The following is a 14,400-nucleotide window of genomic DNA, read 5'->3' as shown; positions in this document are numbered from 1 at the left end:
TGGACAACCAACTTGTTTGGTTTAAGACTGGAAAGATGGAAGAGGTAAAGCGGCAGTAGGGTGCACACAAGTACAGAATGGCCTAATTAAATATTGACAGAGTTGTTGGACGCTTTAATATGTTTCTTGCTTCTGCTTCCGAAAAATAAATAACTTAATGTAAAATAAAGTACTTAATGGCCATTTTGACTTTTGTACAGTACTGCACATTTATCCCAACAATTTGTTAAATAAGGAATATGCTACTTTTTTACAATACTTTTTTGCACCTAGTCCATAAATCCATGCAGTTAAAAAAAATTATCTGAGGTTTCCCATTTTTTTAAATTTAAGTGCAATGTTCAGAGTTTATTAAAAAAAAAAAATATGCGATTTTTTAGACTCAAAGACAACAACGGGGAAAGTATTTGGAGCTGAATATTTTTGCTGTTCATGTTCCACATGAAAACAAGACAAATTCACATAGTATACTTGTGGTCTCTACTTTAGAATATGCTGATCTTGTTACAAATGCAGCCCTGATAATGAAATAATATGTACTGTGTGGCTGTAATGTGCATTATTGTATGTAACATAAGTACCAGATCTGAAATAAGGCTCTGTGGGGCAATTAAAATAATTTGCGATTCAGGACAAAATTCAAAGCTATATTGGTTATGGCCAACCTATTGTATTGTGTCCAACCTCATCTACAAAGGGCCCGTGTGGCTGCAAGTTTTCATTCTAACAAAACTGGAGCACACATGAACAACTGTTTGAAGATTGAGACCAACTGATTAAGCAAGTGGAATCAGGTGTGCTCCAGCTTGTTTGGAACGAAAACCTGCAATCACACCGGTCCTTTGTGGATTAGATTGGACACTTGTGTAACATAACACTGAAGCAACAGATAAATCTGTTCACTGCTGTTTTGGTGTGGCATAAAAACAGTTCTGACCAGGGTGAAGTTAGATTGTATTGTATGGCATTGTAAAATGAAACAGTGCTTACTGTTCATCTTTTTTAATTACAGTCATTTTCATTAATTCCACTCCTGCATTAATTCCACATTCTGCATTCATATCATTTGGAACTGTTATTGCTATCACTGTAATTATTACCAATGTAAAGACCAGCTATTTTAATAAATCAGTAGAATGCAGTTACATTTGTTAAGTCAAAAACACCAACTGAAGCAATGAAGTGGCACTCAAAAAAAAAAATAATAAAAAATAAAAAACTAAAAAGAAATCATACAATATTAAAAATAGCAATAAAAAACACCTAACTGCTGAACACCCACTCCCAAAAATGAAAAGGAAAGAAATCGTTCAATACTCATTATTAATACGCCAAAATCTAAAAAAAAGACAGTAGGAAAAGAAAAGGAATAATAAAAATTCAGTTCATTCTAAGGCCTGCAGAGGGCAGGAAGGAGGTAAGAAACACTTGGAGTTCCAGTTGTGTCAACGCAGACAAACACAAAAGGAGGAACAGAAGGACTGATCAGATGACCATTTTCTTCTTCTTTAAACTGCAGACAGAGTTAAAGTTGGGGCTTTGCGCTGAAAAAATAGGAATCAAACTATTCTGGTGGTTGTGGGTTGAGTTAGTTATGGCAAACATGTGGATCCAAAAAAAAAAAAAAGTTTAAAAAACTGCCAGACATCTCTTCAAGTCTATTTAAGGCATTCAATGTTTGAATGCAGAAAGACTGATCTTTAGTTAGGACGAGAGATGTATAGCATATTACCACACAAACCACTCTACTAATTCAGTAAAACTAAAGGCACTGACTGAATGCCTCAGATTTCTCGCACTCAGATCAACCTGTTCCCAAATTCCATGGTTCTTTCTTTTTCTCCATTCTCTCCTCTATAAGAGAATGCAGCGTTTCTTGGGTTTGGTCTCAGGAGGCTCCAGCGCAGCTAGAATGGCCTCATCAAACACGTTCTTTAAACCTCTCTGCAGGGAGAAAACGGAGACAGGTAAGAGACATGCTGTCATAAGATTTAAAAAAAAGAGAAGAGATCACCACACCGTCACCATAACAAAAAAACAACAACTACGTATGAGTGTACTGCGATCTTTCTTCTAGTTAACATAGCATTAGTGTCAACATGCATGTTATCTACAAGCCTTTTCCATAAACTGGTAAAACCTGATTTCCATGAATGGTCATATTACAAGTTGCTACAGTGTCAGGGTGGTGCTTGTTTGGTGCTGAATACTGTCCTATATGATGCACTTCACATTTCAAATATACATCATGTAGGACGCAATTATTTAAGCTGACCAGTTATTTTTCCCCAGCTGTTAGCATTTACAATCATGTTTACATTATAACAGAATGTGAATTGAGTGCTTTTTTTTGGGCTTACTAAAAAATACACGGTATGGCCAAAAGTATGTGGACACCTGACCATCACACCTATAGGAGTTTGTTGCACAACGCTTTCCAAAACCATGGGCATTAATATGTATTTGGCATCCCCCTTTGCTGCTACAACAGCCTCCACTTTTGCAGGAAGGCTTTCCACAAAATTCTGGAGTGTGTCTGTGGAAATTTGTGCCCATTCAGTCAAAAGAGCAGAAGCTGAGAAAGCCTGGCTCACGATCAGTGTTCCGATTCATCCCAAAAGTGTTCAATGGGTTGTGGTCAGGGCTCTGTGCAGGCCACTGGAGTTCCTCCACAAATCGTCAAACCACTCGCTTTGTGCACAGGAGCAGTCATGCTGGAACAGGAAAATGCCTTCCCCAAATTTCTGCCACGAAGTTGGAAGTATATAATTGTCTAAATAAATCTTTGTATGCTGCAACATTAACATTACCCTTCCCCCAGAACTAAGGGGCCAAACACAAACCCTTTAAAGAGCTTTGGACCATTATCCCTCCTCCACCAAACTTTACTGTTGGCATTCTCCTGTCATCCATCAAATCCAGATTCATCCATCACACTGCCAGACAGAAAAGTGTGTTCCATTATTTCAAAAGACACGTTTCGATTGCTCCAGAGTCCAATGATGGTGCACTTTACATCAGTCTAGCTGACACTTAGCATTGCGCATAGTGATCTTAGGCTTGTGTGCAGCTGCTTGGCCATTAAAACCCAGTTTATGAAACTCCTCACGCACAGTTATTGTGCTTACATTGCTTCTGGAAGCAGTCTGAAACTCCGTAATGTGTGATGCAACAGTGGATAGGTGCCCCTTTGTGGGTTTGCATGGTCTTCTGTTTTGTGGCTGAGTTCTTGTTGCACCTAGATGCTTCCATTTCACAATAATAGCCCTTATAGTTGATTGAGGCAGATCTAGCAGGGCAGAAATTTCATTAACTGACTAGTGGCAAAGGTGGCATACTATGACAGCATCATGTTTGAAGTCACTGAGCTCTTCAGAACAACCAATTCTACTGTCAATGTTTGTCTATGGAGACTGCATAGCTTTGTGGTTGATTTCATACACCAGTTAGCAATAGGTGCTGTTAAAAACACTTGAACTCAATAATTAGGAGTGGTGTCCACATAGTTTTGGTCATATAATATATATGTAAATAAAATAGAGCAGAAAAAGTGTTTATTTAATCAGGCTCAGAAGGGAGTAAAGTATGTTTGAATTCAAGCACGGTCTGTCAGCTACTGGAGAGCCAACCAGCCAATTTGCCCATTTTGGCTTGTACTTAAACAGTTGCATACAAAAAAGGCCAATTAAACTGTTAATTGTTTTTTTACAGAACAATTAATCATCAACTAAAATTTCATGATCACAACACACACACTTTTCAATCTTTTAAACTCGCATATAAACTCAGAACTACTGTATATTCCCAGCCTGATTATGATGATGCCATTTGTTGAATTGGGAGAGTTGGTTGAATATCTTAAAAAAAAAATTTACATTCTTTTTATGGCTGAAATGAACAAAACTGATTTTTTAAGAATCAGACAGTTCCACAACCATAATAATACATGTTCATGACTGGTGATGGAATTATTGCAGTAGGCTACGCTTTCTAGTTTGCTTTTGCTCTAGATACCTTAGACACAAGAGGGTGAGACCATTCAAACACTAATGCGTGGTTTTGATAAGCAACATCAGCTTAGTAATTTGGGAGAATAAAGCTTATGCAAGTTTGAGCCAATGTTTCTCAGAGGGCTTCATTTGTGAGATTATGAGATACATATTGTGTGCCCACCAATACTGAAATAATTAGAAAGTGATCAACAGTTCCCTTTGCTCTGCTTCTCATATAAACATTTGAAGGATGAACGTGAAATGATATTTTGGAAAGATAAAAACCAGAGCAGGTGGTACCTGTGTGAGGGCGGAGCATTCAACATATTTGACGGCTCTTAGGTCTCTGGACAGCTTTTCTCCACTCTCGGGAGACAGGGGACGCTGTTTGTTCTTGGCAAGCTTTTCCACTGTGTTACTGTCATCTCTCAAGTCGACCTGAGTACCCACTAGCAGGAACGGAGTCCTGGGACAGTGGTGAGAGATCTCCGGTACCCACTGGAGACAGAGAGAAAAAGTAGAAAAAACAAAACTAACCAAACATCATCATAAAAAAAGATCAGCATAAAGGCAAAAGAGTTAGCAAAAGAGTATAATAAGAAGAAGAAACAGGGGAGATGTAAATAAGGGCAAGGGGAACATCATATAACTGAACTTATTTAAACATCATTTATTTTAAAAGTGTCAGCCAAAACACTTCAGCTATCAGGTGGTGTAAATCTTTTTTGTCGCTACAACCCCAGTGTCCTTCCTCTGGGGTACTGCACAAAAATATCACCTCAATAACAACAGTCTTTGTGCAAGAAGGCCTGCTTAGAACTTGAGTACTTAAGATGACCTTGAACTAGAGATTAGAGACTTGTTTAAGAGCAAGAGGTGTATACATAGCTGGTACAACATCTCCCTCTGTATTAAAAAATACACCCTGGAGACTGTAAAATATTCCCAGTGCAAGAACAGCTGCTGACAAAATTCATACCAAAAATCAAACGCTCACCGTAAACACACAAACTCTTAATGATAATAGCTGGGCCATATTAAATCGTATCGAACAAGTCATATCAAATTACCTAATAGAGGTGATCGAAAATAATTCAAATTGTAAAGTAGCAGTTTGTAATTTAAAGTCAACCAACAAAAACATAAAAACACAAAACATCTCATTCACACATTACACAGGGACTGACCTTTTCTCTGACATTCTCAAAGGAGGAAGGTGAGACAACAGAGAAGCACACAAGGAACACGTCAGTCTGAGGGTAACTGAGTGGCCGCAGTCTGTCATAATCTTCCTGACCTAGATAGGGAAATCATGAGAAGACAAATCAGTTCATAAAACATGTCAAGATGGCAAAACCTTTTTTGTCCTTTTTTTTACATCACATTTTCCCCTCCTCCTGAAGAGGGACCATAACTAATTACTGACAATCTACAGACAGTTTAAGCTGGTGGTGGTGGTCAGTTTTGCGGGTTACCTGCTAATAACTTTCAAGCCAAATCAAGCAATTTCATAATTATCATATAACCAGCACAATATGAATCTCTGTTTTTCTTGTGTCCTTTTTGCATAGAAGCTTTCCACCAAGTAAGGGGAAAGAAAAAAATCTTGGTTTGTTCATAACGTTTCCTCTCTGTTTCTGGCAGCACTACATCCATATTTTACCCGTTTATGTCAAAAATCTGGCTTTTCATGTCAAAACGAATTGTTTTTCTTGATGTTTTGACTTAAGTTGAAATAATTAAATGCCAAAATTACTTTTTCTTAAGTGAAGTCAAAATACTGAGGAAAATATAAGTACTAAGTAATTATTTCATCATAGTAATTCCAAATTTTGAGAGGTAAAACAGAAATAAAATTTCCACAAACTTCACTGGCATTGAATAGCACATATCAAGTGAGCATTTACTATCAGCCTTGGTGAATCCAAATTTTACTAATCTCGAATAGGGTTGTATGATAAATCGTATTTTTACTGTCATCACGATATGCGACAGATCAAATTACTTCACGCATGCAACACCAAAGAGATGTCCTATCTTTGCCGGCCAAGTCCATCAGAAGCCTAACGAGTGCTTCTCTGGGCTGGGATTAATGCCTGCTCTCCCACGTGTGAGACAAGTAACTTAACCATGAGGCTAAATGGCCAATCACAAAAACCCACAAAGCAGAGCTCAAAAACCCCTCCATCCTGAACTACACGCATGTAAAAATGCATCAAACTCTAGGATTGTTCTCACACCCATTACTGTGCTTTAAGCGTGCAAGGCAGTAATGGCCATGGTCAAAACAAACATATTCAGGAACTTTTTATAAAACGTCCTTGGGTTCGAGAAAGGCGCTATATAAATTGAAATTATTATTATTATTATTATTATTATTATTATTACTACTACTATTATTATTGTTGTTATTATTGTCATAGTTAACTAAACAAAACTAAAATGAAACAAAAATATGCATTTGTGAAATGTGAAAAACAAAAAAACAAAAAAAAACCCTCTATTTTGTTTCTTATAGCCTTTATAGAAAAAGCTGTTGAGGTAATGCTGTTTCTCAGCCTTTCAGTCCACAGTCTGATGTAGCTGTTAGTACTCTTTTTTTTTTATTTTGCACAACAGTGAATGGTGTTTTTGTAATTTTGTATTTTGCTATTTGCTTAAAAGTGATTTTTGTTTACATATCCCAAAAAAGTCTGTTTTTGTGTCACATCTATTCATTTAGCGTTTCTCATACATGATATCTGACAGCTTTATTAAACATTGCATTTTATTTAAATTTCATATAGCCCTAATCTCGAATATCAAATTGGTCAGAATACACGTGCCCAGACAATATACCAAATATAAAAACATTCTTCAAAGCAACTCACATCTATATCACAGTAGCTTAGCAGGCAACATACCCTTGCATTGCACAAGTAATATGTTATGTTTCCCTTAAAAAGATCAAAGAACACCTGTCCATGGACTAAATTCTAAGACCACATAGTTTCACAGTTTGCAAAATGTGATTTCAGACATACTAATACTTTTTAAGGATCCATGGCCACCCTGAAAATATGTGAAATCTTCCACCTATGGAAGTGACCTATGGAACAATGTGCTTGAAAGAGCAACAGCAAATCTTGATCTATGTGCTCATTTGGCTAGCATCTCTCTATATCAGCACAGTCCAATGACAAAACATTTACACTGTGGTAGTCAGTAGCTGGGTGAGCTTCTCAAGAGCCCCACAAAGCATAATTCAACAACCACACTCTGACCGATTGCTCTATCAAAATAACAGGAAAGGCTTCATCTTTCTATACAAGCACAGCCAGATGTTCAAAGAGAGACAGAGCAGCAAAACAGAGTGGTGAGACCTGCCCATTTCCTCTACCAATGTTAGGGTGGGGGGGATAATCATTCTTTGCTCTGTCAGAGAGCTGTAGCTTTTATTAAAGTTATATCAAATGCCAAAAGCCCAGTGGTTGTGAACAGGCTCATTCCAGATTCCAGCAAAAGCCTTTTCAGCACTAAATATAACTGCTGGCAATTACACCACAAATGTTAATTAGTAATCTGATATCGTCAATCAAAATTTATCAATATGGCATTTACTTCATCTAAACTTGCATGTACGGATATTAGATATTAGAATAGAGACATTTTCTCATTAGAGAACCTTCAAAATGTGTAACAATTTAGTGTCATGTTTTACATTTTAGACATAGTATTTCTTTAAATATGTCATACCCTGACAAGTTAAATGCTTAATGCCAACAACTTTTTAAGTGTAAAAGTCGGTTAGGTATTAATCGTTAAGCTGATTTACTGTACCTGCTGTGTCAAAAAGGCCAAGTGTGTATGGTTCTCCTCCAATCATCACAGTGACAGCATAATTATCAAATACCTGCGAAAGTGAGAAACAAAGAGAGAAAAAGAAAAATATGACATGGTGTCATGGCTATGCAAAAATATGACAATGAGGTGAAACCATAAATGGTTTCACTGTTCCTGTCTGCACTCTCATCTCTTTTATTCTTCTTTCCTTTTCTCTTTCTCTATCCATTCAGCATCTCCATTCATAGTAGAACTGGTTTCTCCTCATACCACGTTTAGTCCAATCAGTCAAAGAGATTCCATTTACTGGCACTTATGTAGGCATTTCCCCCACCATACGGATGCTAGTCCTAACTTTACACTTTGTATTACATTAAAATGATCTTGCCATCTTGTAAATTAACTTGCCATTAATGGTTTCTGTTCACATCTAAATGTGAAAGCTGAATGTGTGGTTCATATATTCACACCAGGGCTAAAAGGAACCAAAGAATATAACCTTTTTGATTTTTTTAGTGTCTGTAAACTCTGTTTTAACGTGAAATGGCCTTATGCTCCTTCTGGAGCAAAGGGAAGCTGTCCTAGATACACTGTAATACATATTCATTGTTTTTTTTTTTTTTAAATGACAATATCAATATTTCCTGATAATATTGTCCAGATTTATTGCTTATTGTCCCAGCCGTACACATTTCAGTATCATCTTCCTATTTTCCCTGCTCTAACAAAGCATTTCAGTTCAAGAAAGGATTGTTAATAATCTGATTAGCAGGACCAGTTGTTTTGGGAGTAGCAAAAAAAGCTGCATGCAAGGCGGGGGATCCCTCAGGATCATGCTTGACAACCAGGAGGCCTGTATTTTCACAATCAGTTAAGCAATGCAGTTATAATTACATAAACCAAAAACCTCGAATTATGGTTGTCCTCATCACCAGAGCAGTCTCTTTTAATAATTCAAAAGATACTATAATTTGGATCCCGTAACACCCACTAGCACTGTGTATATGCAGCACTACCAAAATTAAAGGGACCTGTATAATACAGTACAACCAGCCTTTGTAGATCCACCTTAGAGACAAATAGCTACGTTAATGTATTGCAGAAAGCTCTCCACCACTTCCTGAAACCATGAAGGTAACACAATCATTCTTTAGTTTACTGACTGAACTGAACTAATGCTGCACTCTTTTTCACTGCAGTATCATGTCAGTCTTCCAATTTTACAAGACACAAATTATTCAAGAATTTTCAGTTGCACTGCAATGACACATTCTGACAATCATCCTATACGGCACCTCACAACTATTCCTCTCTCAAAGTCTGCTCATTATTATCCAGTCGTAATGTGGACTGCATTGACCTTTTTAAAGCTGCACTAATTTTCAGCAAAGATCTGCAATTATACAAGTTTTGCAAGCCTTTTGGGGGAGTTTACTGCACTGCAAAAACATTTATTACATTTCTACACTCCAACTGCTTCACGGTCTAAACCTCTGTTATTAAAGTAAAATGGCTGCCCGCTGCTGAGCTGCTCTCAGTTCACTTCTAGGGAGATGCTTAATGTGCTGAATGCAGGACAGACAAACTCCTCCCATGTCTCTACAGTCATACTGCAGAGCATCAGTCACGGTTCCTCAAATGTACAATTGTGTTTTATGTCAGCAGGGTTAGTTCTCTTCTTTTCTCCATCTTTAGAAAGCACTGACAACAAATGTCATTACCTACATTAACTCTGTGTTGTAGACAACAGTATGTTCAAAGTCATGTCAAGCAGACATTTTACTTTAATGTGGGATTTAATCTAACAGATTTAATCTAATGTAGTCAGTTTTGCTCAACTTTCTTGTTCATTGTCAATGCACCAGCATTGGGCTGCCTTTCATACCAGAAGAATACATTTAACTATATATGTCTGCAGTATTAAATGCATAAATCATCACCCCAATTGTAATGGTGACTTCACCTGTATTACTCTGTAAAGGGAAATTCCACCGATTGTGCAAAGTTTTCGCATAATTAAATTGTTTCACTGTTTGATGTGAAACCATCTGAAGTGTTAAAAGCCTTTCAAAGCTACATCACAAAAAGATAATTCATTAAATAATTGTGTGAATAAACATGTAGGTTCACTGTTTTCACTATTTTGGAGGGTGAATAAAACAATTAATACTTGACATCAAACAAACTAGGCCATGTCAACAGTCTACTGTATTGATCTAAACATGAGTTTGTGCTTATGGAGCATGTCTACACAACTACTTGGTAATCATAAACATATAACTGTCAGCTCCTCAGTTTTTATCCTAACAATTTAATTATGCTGTGATTTTTTAAAAATCAGTATATTTCCCCCTTGAGTGAGAGTATTCCATTAGAAACTGGACTTGAGACTTTTATTCCAATCAGCGAAATGCAATCTGGCAATTTTCTAAGCAATCCAGTAAAGTAAACTTTAACACATGTAAAACCTCTCCAAAACTCTTATGAAAATCTCAGCTTGCCCATTATTATATAGCTTCATCTAATGAAGAAAATGAATAAGCCCATTTCCACTGATCTGATATTTGACATTAAACAAACTAAGCGACAACAACACTCCACTGTATTAATCTGAACAAAGGTTTGTGCTTCTGGAGCATGTCTACATAACCACTTGGTTTGTCAGACAAACGATAATTAATCTGCCTCAGAACTGCTCCTTTGAGACCTGTTTCTCAGGTACTGTGTAGGGCTTTATGAACTATCATGTCTGCACTCTAATCGAAAGCCTTTTCTAATAGTATGTTTACAACTAAAGACGGGCACAGCAATGCAATTCCACAAGGGTTCTGAAAACTAATGGCTTTAACTAGGGATATTAATGATTAATTGATTAACTGTTAAACAACCAAAGAACAACCAGTTTCTATCATTCAACTAGAGGAACAACCGTCTATTAAAAATAAAATGCATCACGAAATTGTTTCATTTTTATAATAAAATATAATATAAAATTATATAAAATAATATAATATAGTGAACAATTATAATTGTCAGGCCCTCAGTTTAAATAAAAGTGGGTTTTAGGCCATTTACTTCATTTAAATATTTAAGCTCTGGTCCTACCCATCAGTGCTAGGTTCCACAGTCTATGGCAGGAGTGCTTTTTAATATCTTGGTGCATTAATACAGAATTCAGCTGATGTGAGTGTTTATAAGCGTGTGTATATCCAATGTTTGACAGTGGTTTTCAACATGGCTAAACTATAGAAGCAGAACTATCCGTTTTTGTAATTAATATTGTGATGGGTCGCGTCTTTGAATTTAGGCTTGCCAGTTAACAATTATTTAGTGACTAATGACAGTCTATTACTGGTCTAAAGAATTCGCCAAAGTTTCCATCCCTAGTTTAAATAAAAAAAATGAATAGCCTACAGATTTAGAGCATGGGTGTCCAGCAGAGTTTGGTGATTGACCTGCTCAAACACCTGATTAGATTTACCTGTTAATTGCCAGGTGTAGTGGGTGTGTTCAAGAAAGGAAACCTCCAAACTGTGCTGGACACAGATCCTCCTGGACTGGAGTTGTGCACCCCTGATTTAGAGTATAAAGTCGATGATCAAAAAAACATTTTTCTTAGCAGCTGCAACTGAAAACTCAACCAGGAGTGGGGAAAGAACTGCGTACTGTCTTCCCTAGGTGGCAAATGGCTTTTCAACTTTCGCACTTGTGAGCCTATGTTTGCAAACACATGCAAACACCCAAAATCACTGAAATGATATTAAAATGCACAAACAATATTGAAGGCTATGGGTGGAGCATGTCTGTGAATTCAGCCAAACTCGTCCTCTACCACCTCGGGATACGGATAACCTTCAGAGACGGGACGCAATTTAATGCCAAGTGTAAACAGAGCCTAAGATTAGTCAACCTGTTCAAAGCACACTAAACGGACACTGCTTTGATTTCTTAGCTCATCTGCTGACAAGTGCTGTTTTAACTAGCCTGGCTGCCAGACCATTTTCACTGCACTTTATTTCAGACTTAACAGTCTGAAAAGGTCTGTACAGTTAGTGTGTTACATAATAAAGAAAGACTCACAGATTTTGTAAATGATTCAGTCCTCTCTTTTTTATATGTTTTCAGTGTCACATTCTTCCAGCTGCTCATCTAAATCCCAAGCCTTGGTATAACAATCCTCTTGACTAAGCATACCAAACATGTAGCAATTTCTCTAAATTAAGTAGATGTACATCTTAAGACAGTAAGAAGACTACAACACAGTGGAGATCCCAATCCATACTGTTCCATTAGATGTAACGTAGGTGTTGCACTTGTTCACATAAACAGAACAATGTGTCACACACACACTATGAACCAGGTACATGTGGAGACTCATCTTTTTGTCATAACAGCTAAAGCCCGTAGTTAAAAACAACACCTTAGGTGTTCCTGTTGCAGCAAAATGATGGATCACTAACTACAACAGTAAGCAAGGTCTAATTTTATAGTTCAATTCCTGTTTGCTAGCCACTGTACTCGGCTCGGCTCCCTTTTCAGCCCTACTTTCCTGTCTTTCACGTCATCACTTCTATTCCTTTCTGGTTTTTCAACCCTGCATGTCACACACTCACCGTAGGCACATATTCTGAAGGGAATTTGTTGGTTGTGTAAGAAATCAGTAAGCAGGTTTTTCCCACTGCTCCGTCTCCCACTACCACGCACTTTATGGTCTGCATCTGGAGAAAGAGAAAGTATGCATGAGGGGAAAAACACACAGTGAAAGAAAAGGGACAGAAAAATAAGTGTTTGTAACCCAAACTCCCAAATGGTTCTTTCATTCTTAACCTTGGTATCCAACAGCAAGCAGTTAGAATGCTAAGCATGGTAATGGCCAAAGCAATAACAATGGTCAGTAAGACGGTCTAAACAGATGTGACAGTGTCTTACAGCGTTTTACAGACCCTGTGACCAGTCAGGCCATTACACCAACGCATACCTAAGAAATCCACTGTACAACGGGGCCTAAGGCTAACCAAACTGCTGACTGTGGGAATCTTGTTGTTTACAAGAGAAACTCTGCGGTGCTCATGGCAAACTGAAATGACACCGACACCTCTAGGTGATTTAGCGAGATTTGTCCTATCACTTGTCATATGTTTCTATATGACTACAGAACTTCCACAACATAAACTTTCACTTCCATATAGTTCAGAAGTAGCCTCAATTTGCATGGGCTGTTAAAGAACACTGCACATTCACCATCAGCGACACATTGAAAGAGATGACAGATACAATACTGATTTTGTATAAAAAGATAATAGCTTAACAACACAGGACCATTTTCCGGTATCTTCTATAAAATGGTCCTCCAAATGTACACCCAAACCTGTTCTGCACTTCCGCATAGCTAGCTTAGCTTTTTCATAGTCAGCCCCCAGTTTCACAAAGAGTTAAAAAAGACAACAAGCATTTACATTTACCGGGTTTAGCTATTCTATTTCTCTTTGGCCATATAAACAAGTACCTTAGCCAGCTAATGTAACTTAGCTAGCGTTAGCGAACAAATAACTACTGAGTTACTTGCGCAAGTTAGCTAGCCAACTCTATTCTCAACACTCATACAAACTTTTCCATCCCAAGCTAAATATTAGATACAAGCAAGTGACAGAAGAGTTTTTTCCCCATTTGTGAAAAGCCAAAGGTGAAAAACGAAAAAGAGTTGTAAAAGAGAACATACGGCGGATATCTCATTTCCTGAGTGCCCCAGCCAGCTAACCTAGCTATCGTTAGACAGACAGGGCTCGGTCATTTTTAAATGTAAACTCCTATCTAATAAGCTGACTTCTGTGTTCATTACCTATGCAGGGTGTAGGTGTTTAACCAGAAAAGCTTGTTCTCATTAACGCTAACTACCAGGGTCCATTATGACTTTTCGAAGTGTTTCAATTTCGCTAGTTAGCTAGCTAGGTTAACTAGCCCTCCTGCTAGCTTGGCTCTCTCTGTCACAGCACATCACCCGGAGCCGAAGTTGTCAGATTCAGCAGTAGCTGGTTAGCATGTTAGCTTGAAAGGAAAGGAAAACAAGTGAGCTAAACTACCTTACTGGCTCCATGAACAAGTACCTTAAACTAAGTAAAACAGTATAGCAACATCATATTTACGTTTTTCTCCCAACAAAGCAATAACAATGTAGTATTAGCTGACTGAAAAGATTCAATCTCAGCTACTCACCTTTCAATATCTGTGGCTGCTGCCGTTGTAGCTTAGCCAACGTCCGGGTGCGGCGGCTGCCGAGAACTTTTGCCGAGTGGGCGTGTGTGTCCCAAACTCCAACCCCCTCAGTACCTTCACAATACAGACAGCCTCAGTCACAAAGACTGCAGAGACTGCACATGCTTTTTGTAGAGATATGACCTCAAAAGACGTTAAACATATTAAAGATATGAACATTAATCAGAGTGAGTAGTGCCAAAAATATGAGAAAACATTTCTTTTACAATTTGCTTTGTTATAGAAGAAGGGGAATTCCACCGAATTTTCAAAAGCTACACATCATTAAATGGTTGATATATAAACAAAGTCATATAGTGTGGTTTGGTGTGAA

The 14,400-nt window shown here is 37.6% G+C and overlaps 1 protein-coding gene across 1 annotated transcript; it reads right to left on the bottom strand.

Annotated features, from left to right (window-relative positions):
• Positions 1-937: 937 nt before the first annotated feature.
• LOC118805943 (cell division control protein 42 homolog) lies at positions 938-14,112 on the bottom strand. The gene is made up of 6 exons (XM_036567129.1): positions 14,028-14,112; positions 12,428-12,532; positions 7,812-7,884; positions 5,180-5,289; positions 4,293-4,490; positions 938-1,944 (listed from the first exon to the last, which is right to left on the bottom strand). The coding sequence occupies exons 2-6, from the start codon at positions 12,530-12,532 to the stop codon at positions 1,855-1,857; spliced, it is 576 nt and encodes a 191-aa protein (XP_036423022.1). The 5' UTR covers positions 14,028-14,112; the 3' UTR covers positions 938-1,854.
• Positions 14,113-14,400: the final 288 nt, after the last annotated feature.

Source organism: Colossoma macropomum, unplaced genomic scaffold (assembly GCF_904425465.1).
Source record: "Colossoma macropomum unplaced genomic scaffold, Colossoma_macropomum, whole genome shotgun sequence".
NCBI lineage: Eukaryota > Metazoa > Chordata > Actinopteri > Characiformes > Serrasalmidae > Colossoma > Colossoma macropomum.
Note: the sequence above shows the minus strand (reverse complement) of the source record. Positions and strands in the feature narration are given on the sequence as shown.